This window comes from Bubalus bubalis, chromosome 11, assembly GCF_019923935.1.
Source record: "Bubalus bubalis isolate 160015118507 breed Murrah chromosome 11, NDDB_SH_1, whole genome shotgun sequence".
Classification (NCBI taxonomy): domain Eukaryota; kingdom Metazoa; phylum Chordata; class Mammalia; order Artiodactyla; family Bovidae; genus Bubalus; species Bubalus bubalis.
The window spans coordinates 31,122,271-31,138,535 of record NC_059167.1 but is presented as its reverse complement, the minus strand read 5'-3'; the positions used below and the strand labels follow the sequence as shown (position 1 = coordinate 31,138,535).

The 16,265-nt window shown below is 37.1% G+C and overlaps 1 protein-coding gene across 6 annotated transcripts in view; it reads left to right on the top strand.

Moving 5' to 3' along the window:
- The window catches only part of LRRC9 (leucine rich repeat containing 9), a 121,236-nt gene that overhangs the window by 80,759 nt on the left and 24,212 nt on the right, over positions 1 to 16,265 (top strand). For all 6 annotated transcript variants that reach the window (XM_025295428.3, XM_025295430.3, XM_025295426.3 and 3 more), the window contains 5 exons: positions 2,749 to 2,969; positions 5,255 to 5,377; positions 10,281 to 10,411; positions 13,492 to 13,600; positions 14,481 to 14,620. In XM_025295428.3, coding sequence (XP_025151213.2) covers positions 2,749 to 2,969; positions 5,255 to 5,377; positions 10,281 to 10,411; positions 13,492 to 13,600; positions 14,481 to 14,620 — 724 coding nt within the window. The remainder of the gene's footprint in view (positions 1 to 2,748; positions 2,970 to 5,254; positions 5,378 to 10,280; positions 10,412 to 13,491; positions 13,601 to 14,480; positions 14,621 to 16,265) is intronic.

The following is a 16,265-nucleotide window of genomic DNA, read 5'->3' as shown; positions in this document are numbered from 1 at the left end:
TGAATTGAAGCACGCCAGGCCTCCCTGTCCATCACCAACTCCTGGAGTCCACCCAAACTCACGTCCATCCAGTCGGTGATGCCATCCAGCCATCTCATCCTCTGTCGTCCCCTTCTCCTCCTGCCCCCAATCCCTCCCAGCATCAGAGTCTTTTCCAATGAGTCAACTCTTCGCATGAGGTGGCCGAAGTACTGGAGTTTCAGCTTTAGCATCAGTCCTTCCAAAGAAATCCCAGGACTGATCTCCTTCAGAATGGACTGGTTGGATCTCCTTGCAGTCCAAGGGACTCTCAAGAGTCTTCTCCAGCACCACAGTTCAAAAGCATCAATTCTTTGGTGCTCAACTTTCTTCACTGTCCAACTCTCACATCCATACGTGACCACTGGAAAAACCATAGCCTTGACTAGCTGGACCTTTGTTGGCAAAGTAATATCTCTGCTATTGAATATGCTATCTAGGTTGGTCATAACTTTCCTTCCAAGGAGTAAGCATCTTTTAATTTCATGGCTGCAATCACCACTAATCAAATATATGTACAGATTCACAGGCCTCTCTTCTATAGATTTCAGCTGAGTTAGAGTGTAGAGAGGTTTAGCTCAGGCATCTGTGTTTAGAACCATCACTAGCCTTCCACTCCCATACAATAGGGTGCTAATTTTGCTTTGTATATACAACTGAGAACCCATTTCCTTTTTATTCCCCTGCATATGCTTATTGAAAGGAAGAATCCTTCAACCTGTCTTTTCCCTATACCCACTTTTCAAAGATAGCTACTGCCGGGGTCCAGCCCCAGTGGATCCAGGGAATTCAAAGCGGGGACGGCGTTGGCGAGGATCAGGAAACAATTGCTTAATTAAACGTTAATTAAGGATATAAAGAGTGGTTAAATAAGGATAGCTCAGTGAGGAAATTCAGTGGAGAAAAGAGGCTGAATAATTCAGCCAGAAGGTGAGAGAAAGAACAACATGGGGAGACCAAGCTTCGGTGAACAAGGCCCACACTTTATTTTCCAAAGTAGTTTTTATACCTTAAGTTATCCATAGAGGATAATGGGGGAAGGGGTAGAGTCATGCAGTAAGCCAGGCTTCCTTCCTGCAAACTTATCATATGCAAAAGTTTAGGTGATTTGCATCATCTTCTGGCCTGGAGGCCTGTTAACATTTTAAGACCCTTTCTTCAGAAAACTTATTTTTCTCTCAAGGTGATTAGTCAGGCGCCACCCTCCAAAAGCATTAGATAAAGTTGCATTCCTGTAGGGCAAAGGTGTGGTGGGCTATAACAAGAAAAAGAATTAACTCAAGGGTCCAAGGTTACAAACATTAAAGCTACTACTTACACCAATTATATTAATCAATACACTGCCAGGGACACAGCAGGTAAGTGATATGGAAACTTAGCAGCAAACACTGGCCCAACAAGTGAAAAACCCTTCACCAATACAATTTCTAATCAATCTTTTAACTGCTCAAAGGAATCTGTATTCAGACAGTTTAGAACATCTCATGCCTCTCACGGTTGTGAACTAAAACACTCTTGTCACGCCCAGGACAGCCCCCCCGTAAAGTCAGAGGTGTAGGTGAGAGCACAAAGCAATAAAGTAGGCAGACTCTGGTTTTGGGGGTAGATGCTTGAGAATTTCCAGGGGGACTCCTGAGGCTCGATCCTGCCTTTGCATATGCCGAGCCTCCTTCCTCATGACCTTTGCCACAGGCAGAGTTCCTCACACTGGCTCCCGGCAAGCTACCCTACTAAACTTTAACAGATATTTATCTTTTTTTTTTTTTTTTTCCCCCCCGCAAACACAGATAGGCCTAATATCCAATTTGAGGATTTTTGCTTTGATAGTACATCCTAACTGGCCCCAGATTGATTTACTTTCAGCATTTCATAGTCCCATGATAAAGGCTGATGTGAGAGAGGAACATGAATAAAATTTATTGAGTATTCATTATTTATTTGACAATAGTTAGAACTGATACTTTTCAAACATCACTCTATTTAATTCCATAGCCCTTAGAAGTAGATTTAGGTATATTCATTTCATGGATGAGGAAAATTAGGCTCAGAGTTTACATAATTCTACATAATTTACCTACGGTCCTAAATCTAGTAGTGTTACACTTGAAATCAACTCTGACTCCAGAGTTCTTGTCTTTCAACTGCATCACCCTATCCACAGTTACAAAGTGTCTACAGTATATATTGTGTTAATACATAGGGATTAGATTGTAGTGAGAGGTCACATTTCTGTCTTAAAGTATTTCTAAACATAAAAAGGTAGAATTAGAGTTCTTTTTTTTACTGCAAATGATGCCACAGTAAGGAATACTTTGCAGAGCATTGTATTCTAGTTCCTTACCCTTAATGTTTTACAGTACGGGTTGGTGAATACTTGAAGCTTTGTGTAGAGCTTTATATTATTGTGATGATGAAAACCTTAATTAACTACATCATTAAAAGGTTATTTGAAAGCTTAATTCAATATTCCTACACAGTGCTTTCCCTTAACATCTAAGAAAAATGAGTCTACTTAGAAATCCAAAATTAGAATTTAATATATTAGTTGGGACTTAATGCACATTATATTCTTCTTTAACAAAAGGAAAAACAATGATGATCAATACTATAAAATCTGTCAAGTAACTTGAACTTAGAAAAAGAGAAACAGTAAAACAACCAGCAGCTTATTTTTTAAATTAACCTTTAAGTGCTGTCTGAATCTTTTTTTGAATTTGCTTATTTTTCTAGGCATTTCCAAGCTGACTAAATTAACCCGCCTCAGCATAAATAATAATCTCCTCACTGGTTTGGAAAAGCATACTTTTGATAACATGCCTCATCTGCATTCCCTTTCTCTTGAGAACAACAGAATCACTTCACTGAGTGGTTTACAAAAAGCTTTTACACTAATTGAATTATACGTAAGCAATAACTATATTGCTCTCAATCAGGAGATCTACAATTTAAAGGTGACTATCTGGGGGCACTAATGTTTTTATTTTTCTAAAAATTTTATTTATTTATACTATGAAAGTAATACATGCTCACTATATAGAATTTGGAAAATATAGAATAATGTAAAGAAGAAAATAAAAATCAGGAAAAACAAGGTTTGTTAAAATGTATCTGCATTCAATTTGTGTACACATACAAACATGCGAGTGTGTAACCATAGTTGATAGTGTCCCCAGGTTGATAGCTTCAGAGAAATATATTTTAGTCCTCAAATAAAATAACCCGGTCTCCATTACTTCTAACTGTGCCTTCCTTAAGTATTTCCAAGGATCGCCTAACCTGATTGGGGGATAAGATTCATTAACAGTTCCTCTTCTCAGAGCAGTTCTTGATTATCTTTCACTACTTTCTGGTTCTCACTTATGGCTTCTACCCTCTCTGGTCAGTTCAGTTCAGTTTAGTCGCTCAGTTGTGTCCCACTCTTTGTGACCCCATGAATCGCAGCATGCCAGGCCTCCCTGTCCATCACCAACTCCTGGAGTTCACCCAAACTCAAGTCCATTGAGTTGGTGATGCCATCCAGCCATCTCATCCTCTGTTGTCCCCTTCTCCTCCTGCCCCCAATCCCTCCCAGCATCAGAGTCTTTTCCAATGAGTCAACTCTTCGCATGACGTGGCCAAAGTACTGGAGTTTCAGCTTTAGCATCATTCCTTCCAAAGAACACCCAGGACTGATCTCCTTTAGAATGGACTGGTTGGATCTCCTTGAAGTCCAAGGGTCTTCTCCAACACCACAGTTCAAAAGCATCAATTCTTCAGCGCTCAGCTTTCTTCACAGTCCAACTCTCACATCCATACATGACCACTGGAAAAACCATAGCCTTGACTAGACGGACCTTTGTTTGCAAAGTAATGTCTGCTTTGCCCAGTTTTGCTTTCTTTAATTCTCCCCAGGAAACCTCTTATATTGAGGTTTCTGTATAACAGATTTTACTGGAGGTTTTAATAAAATGGAAGTTTACTACAACAAAGAATAGGGATTTACTTCAAATGTAATGTGGGACTTCATAGTTTCTAAAGTTCAAAGGTCATTTCCTACCACTGAGACTCCCAATGGCCTCTCTCCTTTTGCTGATACCACATTGCTAGGACTTTATCTCCTACCAAAAACTTACATCCATTTCCTATCTTTTCTTGCTTGCAAACTTATCCTCATCATATTCCCCCAATACAACTACTTCTAGAGCTGTAGAGTCAACCTAATCAACAATAGCTACATAATAAACATTTTACATTATAGACAGAGTAAGTAGTTTTACCCCCTCAGGGTAAAAAGTCAGGGCCCTTCCTTCACAGCAAAGGCACATCAAAATATCTAATAAGGAAGCACATTGAAGTCTGCTACTCCCTTACCAGGCAGAAGCACTTCAGTTTTATCCCTCATCAGAAGACTGTGTTTTTCATTGCTTCATTTCACTATTATATTTGTATATGTGCTTATGTATGTGCTCAGTCATGTCCAGTTCTTTGAGACCCCATGGACTGTAGCACACCAGACTCCTCTGTCCATGGGATTTTCCAGGCAAGAGTACCAGGGTGGGTTGCCATTTTCTCCTCTGGAGGATCTTTCCCCCCCAGGGATCGAACTGGCATCTCCTGTGCCTCCTGCATTGGCAGGTGGATTCTTTTACCACTGAGCCACCTGGGAAGCCCATATTTGTATACTACATAATAAGTAAGTAAGTAAGTGAAGTCGCTCAGTCGTATCCAACTCTTTGGGACCCCGTGGACTGTAACCTACCAGGCTCCTCCATCCATGGGATTTTCCAGGCAAGAGTACTGGAGTGGGTTGCCATTTCCTTCAGAGGATCTTCCCGACCCAGGGATCGAACCCAGGTCTCCCACATTGTAAGCAAGATGCTTTACCATCTGAGCCACCAGGGAAGTCATATACTACATAATAGCCATGTACTATTTAATAGACTGTTATTCCATAAACATAGCATATGTTTTAAACTTTGCTAAGTTCTTTACGAGTCTTTATCATGGGTAATACATTTAGCACCAGTATCCAAAAAGTGATTCTGATCATATAGTATAGACCACTGAAATACTGCACCAAATTATACAATAGTCTGAAAGTGTACTGTAAATAGTACACTCCAAAGATCTCAAATCACTATGGAATGATAGAGTAATTCAAATATTAAAATTCAAGGCTGATTAAACTCTTAAGGGGAAAAAACTGGTTAGAGTGAGTATATATGTATATCACATTAAATGTATTTTTATTATGCAGGGTTTATGCAACCTGGTTATTCTAGACATGTATGGAAACATTATTGTATGGAATCAAGAAAACTACCGGTTGTTTGTAATATTTCATCTTCCAGAACTGAAAGCTTTGGATGGAATCTCAATTGTAAGTTTTTTGTTGACTCATAGCATTTGGTCCAAACTGCATATTAATATATATCCATAGGTCATAGTCATTTTGAATGTTGCTTTATCACTAGTACATAAACTTACTATGCTTATTAAAATCTTGATCCCTAAAGCACATTTTAGATCTGGGTTTTAATTTTTTCTCCTTTGGTCAGTTTTTAATTGTCTAAATGAGGTGGCACAGAAGGGAAGATACTGCTTACATTTAAACCCACTGAATCCAATGCCTAACAAATAAAGAGCACAATTTTATGAGACAGGATAGAAAAACTGCCCTGGAGCCCTACCATCTTCTTGGGCCTAAAAACTGCTTCCTGTTACCTGGAAAAATACAGTTAAGATTTAAGAAAAACATATTTGAACCAACGAATGGTATGTCAACATTACTAGTAAAAAATAACTTTTTTTACTGTGTTAAAAAATAACACAGAACATAGGATTGACTATGAAAGCAATATTTGGAAACTTGAATTCTGTAACAAGCAGGTTCATTCAAGGCTTCTGATTTCCGTGTAATAGGATACATGCACAACAAATGTGTGGAGAATAGAAAGTTCCCTGTGTAACACTGCCTAGCACCTGTCAGACTTTAAAACTCTTCAAGTTTCTAGAAAATTGAGAGATAGTTTATGATTATTTGGAACTTTGAGGTACTCTGATAAGATTACTAATTCTAACCTTGCTTTTTTCAAGACCCTCCTCAGAATGAAGAATCAAAAGTATTCTCCCCCAAACATGAACACTTCTCTAGCATGTTGCATACTTGGTTTTGTTCAGGTGTTGGTTCTCACTGAGGGTTGTTTTTAAAACAGGCATTTGAAGCTAGTACCGCACATGCGCCAGGGCGTTGTTGAGAATATTATCCTTCCCATCGCTCTGTGCCCTCAATTGAAGGGCCACCTCGGAAAGTGCTTTTGGAAGTAAGTGTAGGAAAAACATTTTCCCCTGAAGAAAAGTTATGCTCTCCTTGCTGAAAATGAGTATTATTTAACTATTTTCCTTTTCACTTTGACTACCTTAAAGCTCAGAGCCAAATTTGTGGTTCAGTAACAGAAACCCTGTAGGACTTATGGTCTCTCTCCCTATCCCAACACTTGATCTCTTCTAACTTACATCATTCTCAATCTCCACTATTATTTACATCTTACTATTTGATTATATATTCCTCCTGTAAGCTCCACAAAATTTTTGTAGGATGAGGTAGAATATATGAATTGATAATGGGACATGAAGATTAGACTTTAATTGAGAGGTAATGGTAAGGCATTGAAGTTTTTGAGTAGGGGAATAACATAATTCAAAATTATATATTAGGAAATTTAACAGCAGTGTTTAGAGCAATATACAAAAAAACCAATAGGAGACTATTAGCTTAATCTAGATATGAGGTACTGAGAAACTGAAATGAACCAAGGGGAAATAGTATTATAAATGGAGAGTTGAAAGGTAGAAATACTAGGAAGAATTGACAGAACTTGGCAACCAATTAAATTTGAAAGATGAGGAAAGGAAAGAATAAAAGAGGTCTGTAAGGCTTGAGTCTATGCCAGTAAGAGATATCATAACAGAAATATTATAGGAGGAAAAGTAGTTTCAGGAATAAGATGATTAGTGTTGGACACACTAAGTTTTATACGATAGTGAATCATCTGATTGGAGATGGCAAACAGGCAGTTGAAAACACAGGACTAACGTCAGATATGGACATTTAATTTACATTTGTTTAGATTTGGAAGTAATTTAAAGAACGTTGCCTAGTTAAAACCAAAAGCATATACCATTGACTAAGGAAAGAGAGTAGAGAAAGTAAACCTAAGTGAGGCTTTAACAACTTCATTTAGTAAATGTAAAGAGGAAAAGAAGCCACCAAAAGTAGATGTAGCAGGAGGTAGAAGGCAACATGATCCTAGAGTGTTTGAGAGGTAAATAGACATTGACTTTAGAAATAACATAGTCCAAAGGCTTTATTTTGTGAATGAACACAAAGAACGCCAGAGAATTTAAATGCCTTATTCGAAGTGACATGACTTTTTAATGGTAAAGCATGGACAGCTAAGTCTCACTCTGTCTCCAGGGCTCCATGGATATATAATCATACCAGGATGTAAGGTAATGTTACTGGAAGTTCCAACTTTCTAATCATGGTTGGTTTTCCCAGCAACCAGTCCCCATTCTCAGGGACTTTCCAAAAGTCATCTTGTTAAGATAAACTCAGGTGTGGTTGAAAGGCTTGTTAGGAATGGAAGCACGCTCCTTTCACCTGGTGGTTCTGGAGCTATTTCAGGAATCGAAAACAAAAACCACAATATTATAATAAATGATTCCCAGATGTGAGAGTTGGAACATAAAGAAGCCTGAGCACCAAAGAACTGATGCTTTTGAACTATGGTATTGTAGAAGACTCTTGAGAGTCCCTTGGACAGCAAGGAGATCAAACCAGTCAATCCTTTAGGAACTCAATCCTGAATATTCATTGGAAAGATTGATGCTGAAGCTGAAGCTTCAATGCTTTGGCCACCTGATGCAAAGAACTGACTCATTGGAAAAGACCCTGATGCTGGGAAAGATTGAAGGCAGGAGAAGAAGGAAATGAGAGGATGAGATGGTTGGATGGCATCACTAACTCAATGGACATGAGTCTGAGCAAGCTCCAGGAGATGATGAAGGACAGGGAAGCCTGGCATGCTGCAGTCCATGGGGTTGCAAAGAGCCAGACATGACTGAGTGGCTGAACAGGAAATTACAAGGGTTTTAGGAGCTATGTGCCAGGAACAGTAGACAAAGACCAAATGTATGTTTCTTGTTATAGGTCACAATATCATAGCTCATGCCCTTGTCTTTTTACAGCAAAATGATCATAAATTCAAAAGATTTTGGAATATTGCTATAATCCCATTCAGTTATTATACAGTCCATAATCATGGAAATGTCTCCCAGGGTGAGGCTACTCAGATTTACAGCTTTCCATTGGAGACTTTTGTCAGTTTCCTAAAACAGGAGTAGTCTCAGAAAACAGATGCTTTCAAGCATCTGCTATAATTGAACTGAGACAATATCAACTCTTGCTCTAGCCTCTTTTGAGGTAATATAAATAATACTGGCTTTCCCTCATTACATTACGTATTCATTAATTCCTTTACCCACAACTTCTCTTCCCCATCCTTTCTATTTATACCCATATTTTCCACCTCTGGAAGGGGCATTAGGTTTGGCCACTGTGCTGGTCTAGATTGCAGACAGCGATACTAGTCTACCATACCTTCCCTCAGCCCACCTCGCTTAAGATCGGGCAAGGTGATAATAGGTGCAAAACAAGTGGTCTATTTTTGCTACCAGCAAATACAGATACATTCATTGTTAATTCCAATTTTGCCAGATGGAGTGAAGGTAAAATCTACCCCCATTGGGCCTTTAGGAATTCTGACAAAATGTTTAAAAGCATAGTTTCTTGCTTAAAAATGATCCCTATTTCTAGCACTTATAATTGCAGGTGTAGTTCTGTGACCACTGCATCGGGTAGGAAAAAGAAAGTTGAGGTGATGTGAGGAAGAAGGAAAGAAAAAGTATGATGATTTTACCAGCATCATCCTTCCTTAGTAAGAAGTGCATAGTCATATCAGCATCCTTCCCCTGTCCCCCAGATCCACCAAAAAACAGACATCTATCCACTGGGGACACTCTTTTAGCTCCACTCATGTTCACTGAGTGTGAGCACACTCAGAAAGACATGTAAGCCAGACCCCAGACTGTCATGATTCTATCCCCCCCGTTTTAGATAACCAATGTTTTAATTGCCCAGTCCAATTCTCTATCAAACTACTACTCTGAAAAGGATAGTTTCCTGCCCATTGTTGCACAGTATGGGCTGTAAAGCATGTTCCTTGGTCTGAAGAAATAACCATCAACTGTCCAAATTGGTGTCATATCTTCAGTTCCAGCTCTTTCATACCAATATATGCATTTGCATTTACACTGGATAAGCAAATCCCAGTCCAGGGTCAGGATCTATTCCTGTCAGGACCTATTTGTAGCTCCCCAGGGCTACCAGCCTCAGTCTGACTTGCCAGCTATGTTCAGGGCCTTCCCACAGGGAAATCTGCCACATAGCCATCTGCAGTCTCTGTCTCTTTTGCTGGCAGACGGAACAGTGCTTATTGGCATTTTGTACCTAAGAGGGTGCAAGAGGAATATGTCTAGATTCAGCCTATCTCTGCATTGCTGTAGACCCCCAATGTCCACCTATTTTACAGACCCAGGTGGCCACCTTAAGTGAACATATGGGCCTATCTGCTTGTCGATTTCAATCACCTTCCAAAATTGAAAGTGAGTTCAGATGGGCATCAATGTGCCCTACTTTAATATACCCATCATTTTCCATAGGGCTGTGCCCCATATGGACATCATTTTAACAGGTCAGGTTTTCATTGTTCTCCTGCCTGACCATATGGCCAAGCAGGAACAGTAGATGAAGGTTTCTTATTATTATCAGAGTAACACACCAGAGAACTCACCACAGTGTTATTCCTCAGGTCCCAAGGTCTTTAGCTGGTCTGCCTTCTTCTCTGAACCTTTCAGTTTCCTATGTGTATTTTATATGTAATATCCAGAAGGTTTGGCTGTACTTAGTATGAAATAGGGAGAAATGAGTCCACTCCATTTTGACCTGGAACCAAAGAATTAAAGACATTTAGTCATCTGTAAACCTGGAGTAGGGCATGGCAGCCCACTCCAGTACTCTTGCCTAGAGCATTCCACGGACAGAGGAGCCTGATGGGCTACAGTCCTTGGGGGTCACAAAGACTTAGACACAATTGAGTGACTAAGCACAGCACAATCATCTGTAAGAAAGGACATCACTTTCTAAATATCCTCATATACAGGAACCACCAGAGACTGAGTGTGCAAAAGATTTGTTTGGTGGCAGACTTACTTCTGACATGATTGCTGAACGACAAGGACACCCAAATTTCACCCAAATGCAAGAACTAAATTGGACTTCATCATCCATCAGGTACAATCATTTTATTATATGCTATTTGATATTTGAGGGCTTCCCTGGCAGCTCAGTGGTAAACAATCCATTCGCCAAGCAGGAGATGTGGGTTCAATCCATGAGTCAGGGATATCCCTTGGAGTAGGAAATGGCAACCCACTCCAGTATTCTTGCCTGGGCAGTCCCATGCACTGAGGGGCATGGCAGTCGCAAGGACAATAAGGTCCCAAGTTTTAGACATGACTAAACAATAGCAATTTGATATTATAATTAAATGTGTAGTCATTATTATTTTTGTAAGGTTTATAATTTATACGTCTTATCCAAATATAGCCAATAATTCAGAAAATCGACCACCCTACTTCACAATCTCATATTAATTTTTCCATCTTTGAAGTGCATTAATAACTTTTATTATCACACATTATGATTAAAAATGTAATCAAGCTCTTTCTAAGACTTTATATTTCTATTTTATTTTATAACCAAGTTTTTTAAATGGGAACATACTATGTTTGCTCATCACATTGTATCACTCTAATCCAGCATTATCTGGCTTTCACTGTTAGCATTCCTCTGATGCTGTTCTCATGAATGTTGTTATTGTTAGATAATGATAATGGTTAATAAATCCTTTTCTCTTCTTTTTTCTATTCTGTACTCTTCATAGGCAGATATCTTCAGCTGTAGTTTTAATGTATGATGAACCCCTAATTTAGCCTGAACCTGGGCTCCTCTTTTGAATATTTGCTCCCTAGATAGCATCTAGGAAATAACATTCTCCTGTTGTTGCCCAAGCCAAAAATCTAGGGTCCACATCTCTCTCTCCTTTGTCCTCCATTTTTAGTTAATCACTACATTCTCCAGAGTCTGTGTCTTAAGTATGTGTCATAGTTCCCTCTACCTTCTCTCCATAGTCATTGCCATTGTCCTAGAATGGAGAATTACCTATTTTAGAAACTATTGTTTTTTGTCTCATATAACCTTACCTGTAAGTCCATCTATTATCCATACTGCCTATTACAATGCAAGTTTTATCAGATCACTTCCCTTCTCAACATCTTTCAGTGGCTTTCCACTGTAGAGAGAATAAAATTTTAAATCTCTTTGTATGACATGGGACGCCCTTTCATTGCCAGTCCATTTTTATCTCTTGTAATCATTACCTTTACTGCACCATAACTCTTTATAGTCCAGAAATTCTAAAATATTCTATTCCTTAATCTCAGTCACAAAATGCTGTTTCATGTTTCTGCCTTTGCTTGCAGCTGTTTCTCTGCCGGGAACTCTTTCTTGCCTGACAGATGCCCCAAATTCTCCAAGTCTCATTTTAAGATCTTTCTCCCCAGTGAAGTCATTTCTGACTTCCCCAAATAGGTTTTTCTTTCCCTAAAATTCAGTTATGCCTAACTGTATTGTGGCAGTTTTCCTTTTTTTATTATAGTATTTCTTATTATAGTTTTTCCCATTTCTTGAGTGCATGGACAGTGTCTTTCATATTTGTAGACTTTCTAAACACATCGTCTGCACTTAGGAAATAACTAATGAAAACATGTTGAAAGAATAAGCAACTTACTAATGGATAAAGTATGTTATAATTATAACTTAAGAGTTGAGGATTTAAAGATGTGGTTAGGCTTTTGTGCAGCAAAGGAAACCATCAACAAAATGAAAAGACAACCTACTGAATATGTAAAATTATTTTCAAATTATATGACCAACAAGGGGTTAATATCCAAAATATATAAACAGTTCATACAATTCAATGTAAAAAAAAAAAAAAAAACCTGATTAAAAATGGGCAGAAGATCTGAGTTGACATTTTTACAGAACTAACATATGACCCAGCAATTCTATTCCCAGGCATTCATCTGGGGAAAAAAAAAATGAAAAATACTAATTAAAAAAATACATGCACCCCTATGTTCATAGCAGCATTATTTACAATTGCCAAGATATGCAAGCAGCCTAAATGGCCATAAACGGATGATACATAAGATATAGTATATATATGTACAATGGAATAGTATTCAGCCACAAAAGAGAACAGAATTGTGTCATTTGCAGTAACATAGGTGGAGGGTATCACACTAAGTGAAATAAGTCAGACAGAGAAAGACAAATACTATATGATATCACTTGTATGTGATCTAAAAAATAAAACTAGTGAATATAACAACAACAAAAAAAAACTCACAGATACAGAGAATAAACCTGTGGTTATTGGGGAAAGGGAAGGCGGGAGCAAAATAGGGGTAGGAGACTGAGCTACATATAGTCTGTATAAAATAAATAAGCCACAAGAATATATTATACAGCAAAGGGAATATAGCCAATATCTTACAATAACTGTGAATGGAGTGTAATCTTTAAAAACTGTGAATCACTATGTTGTACATCTGAAATTTATATACATTTGTACATCAACTATACCTCAATTTAAAAAAGAAATAAATGAAATAAACTGATATATCTTTAAAAAGAAGGAATCAGAGCAAGGTGATTTAGCTTTATGCTCTTCTTCATAGCTCAAATGAAGGTAAAAAAGTTTTAAAGCTATCAACTAGGAATCAAGCATTCTGACTAATTACCAAAACATCCTTATAAGGTGGAATGCCATAAAAGTTTTCAGGAAATTACACAGAAAACTGTTTTCAAAGACCTTACCTACTTTCTCCTTTTCTTTCCCATCCCAAACCTCTTCCTGGCATTTCAGAAATAACCTGTTTCATATATATCCTCTACAGTTTACAACTGAATATCTTTTGGATTACCGTATCAACTTCACTATGATTTCATGAGCACGTATGTGAATTTATAAAGAAATTGGATGTTTCTTTTATGATAGTGCTATTTATGTGGTAATAGACATATTTCTTAAGTCAATGAAATTCTATGTCATTTTTCTTACACATATACCCAACAAAAATATGTATTTATCCGATCATTTGATCCATACATTTTATACTATGGCAATTATTTTTCATAGAATTTGTCAGATAAATTTTTCAAAATGGCTTTGGTGTTACATGTGAGAGATTTCACCAATATAATATGCCCATTAAAGTTATAACTGTATTTACTCTGTCTCAATTCAGAACTGTGGATTTGATTCCAGTTGACCAGTTTAGAAATGTGTGTAATGTGAATCTACAGAACAATAATCTCACCTCATTCAGTGGATTAATCTATCTGCCTAATGTGAAGGTGAGTCACTCACAAATTTTCTTTTTTTCTTTTAAGATTTCCAGTGCAGGTTGTAATCTTCTTTACTTTAGACTAAAATGTATATTCATGTCATTAAAGAAAAGAAATTATTTTTCCTAAAGCAATTTTTCACCAAGAAAAAAAGTATTACTTCCCAAAGTGATTTCAGTTCAGTTCAGTTCAGTTCAGTCATTCAGTCGTGTCCGACTCTTTGCGACCTCATGAATTGCAGCACGCCAGGCCTCCCTGTCCATCACCAACTCCCGGAATTCACTCAAACTCACATCCATTGAGTCGGTGATGCCATCCAGCCATCTCATCCTCTGTCGTCCCCTTTTCCTCCTGCCCCTCAATTTTATGTGATTGTCTTATAAGCAGTGAATCTTCCTCTCTAATAGGAGATGGGATGGAAAGCTGCCTCTGTCATGAGTGAAGTTGGAGGGCACTGTGGTTCTCAAAGCAGCCTCATTGCCTCCTGTCCTATAGGTTTGAGACATTTGCTAAGGCTAAGGCCTTTTAAACTTAGGGAAATAACAATCTCTCCAACTAAAGAGTTATTTCATCTAAATAAAGCTTGGAGAAGTCAGGAGTACAGGTTGAGAAAGTTGAGCAGCTTTCTAGGGTCTTCATTGTTTTGTCTGAAATGGTGTCATTTCTCAGCATGTCAAATAATAAAATACACTTTCACAGTCAAATCCAGACAACTTGGGACATAAAAATTTGTCATTGTTAACACTAATATATTAAATTATGTTGTATAGTCCAAGTTTTATCCATAGCATCTTAATAGTTTTTAGGATGGTGATAACCTCAAACCAAAGATATATATACAGCATCATTCATATTTTAATAGCTGAGTAATCATGTATTCTTTCTGTAGGTGTTATGCCTAAACTATAACCATATTGAATCAATCATACCCCGACTAAAACCTCAGACTCACTTGACCAGTAGACAACTGCTGTACCAGAAAGTGCCTTCAAGTGGCTATGGGCAGCAAGGAACTTCAAAAATAAACAGGTATTATTCTTTTTTTACAACTATAAATAATTTTGGTTGGGAATTTTAAAAGCGGTTAGTCATATCAATGCCAGTAGTAACATACATTTAGCTTATTTAATACTTAATAGCTGCCTAGCAAAAATAAACTTTGTAAATAAAAAGACACCAAAATACTCCTTTGTTATTGTTTTTCCCTGCTTCTTCCATTTCATACCCGTATTGTAAAAAAGAAAAAAGTAAATGAAAAAACCTTGCATGTTTAAGAACTGTGGGTTGTTGTTTTTTTGTTTGTTTGTTTTGAGATACAATTCACATACCGTAACACTTGCCCTTTATGTACAATTCAACGTTAGTCATGAGGGAAACGCAAATTAAAACCACAATATGATACTTCAACTCCATTAGAATGGCTGTAATAAAAAATGTAGACATCTAAGTGTGAAATTCCTGAGTCAACTTCTTAAAAAACTGCCACACTCTTTTCCAAAGTGGTTGTACCAAATTCCATTACCAAAAAAAGTTTTGAGGGTTCTAATTTCCCCATATCCTCACCAACATTTGTCTACATTTTTTATTATAGCCATTCTAATGGAGTTAAAGAAGTATCTTAGTGTGGTTTTAATTTGCATTTCCCTTATGACTAACGTTGAGCAGCTTTTCATATGCTTTTTAGCCATTATTTTATCTTATTTGGTGACTGCCTGTTTAAATATTTTGCTTATTTTTCAGTTATGCTGTTTGGGTTTTTATTATTAAATTCATCAAATATTCTGGATACAACACCTTTATCAAATAAATGATTTACAAGTATTTTTCTCTAAACATGTGGCTTGTCTTTATGTTTTCTTAAATGATATCTTTTAAAAGAATTTAAATTTTGATAAAGTCCAATCTATCAACTTTTTCTCTTACAGATTATGATGTTGTTGTACCTCAGAACTCTTTGCCTAACCTAAGGTTACAAAGATTTTCTCATGATTTCTTCAAGAAATTTTTTTCTCTTACATTTAAGACTATAATCCATTTTGAATTTATTTTTGTCTATATTGTGAAGTAAAATGTGAGGGCTAAATTGAATAGCCTTGGTAACTTTGTTGAAAATCAATTGACTATAACTGTAGAAGTTTATTTCTGGACTCTTAATTCTATTCCATTGATCTGTGAGTCTATCCTTTTGCGAGTTTCAGACTGGTTTGATTACTGCAGCTTTATAAGTTTTGAAATCAGGAAAGATAAGCCCTCCAACCTTATTCTTTTCAAAGATTATTATAGGTATTCTGGGTTGTTTGCATTTTCTCATAAATGCTATGATGAGATGTTATTTTCTGGAGGAAAAGAAAAGGGAGAAAACCTACTAGACTTTGATAGAGATTGAATTGATTCATTAATCAATTTTGGGAGAACTACTGTCTTAGTAGTAATAGTCTTCTACTGTGTGAACATGAGATTTTTCTCTATTCATTTAGATCTTTATCTCAGCAATGTTTTGTAGTCTTCTATGTATACATTTTCAATTCCTCTTGTTAATTTTTTTGGAAGTATTTTATCATGCTTTATAATATTGTAAACAAAGTCTTAATTTCATTCTCAGTTATTACAGATGTATAGATATTCAATTGATTTTTGTATTTTAATCTCTTACCCTGTATCTTCATGAATTAAT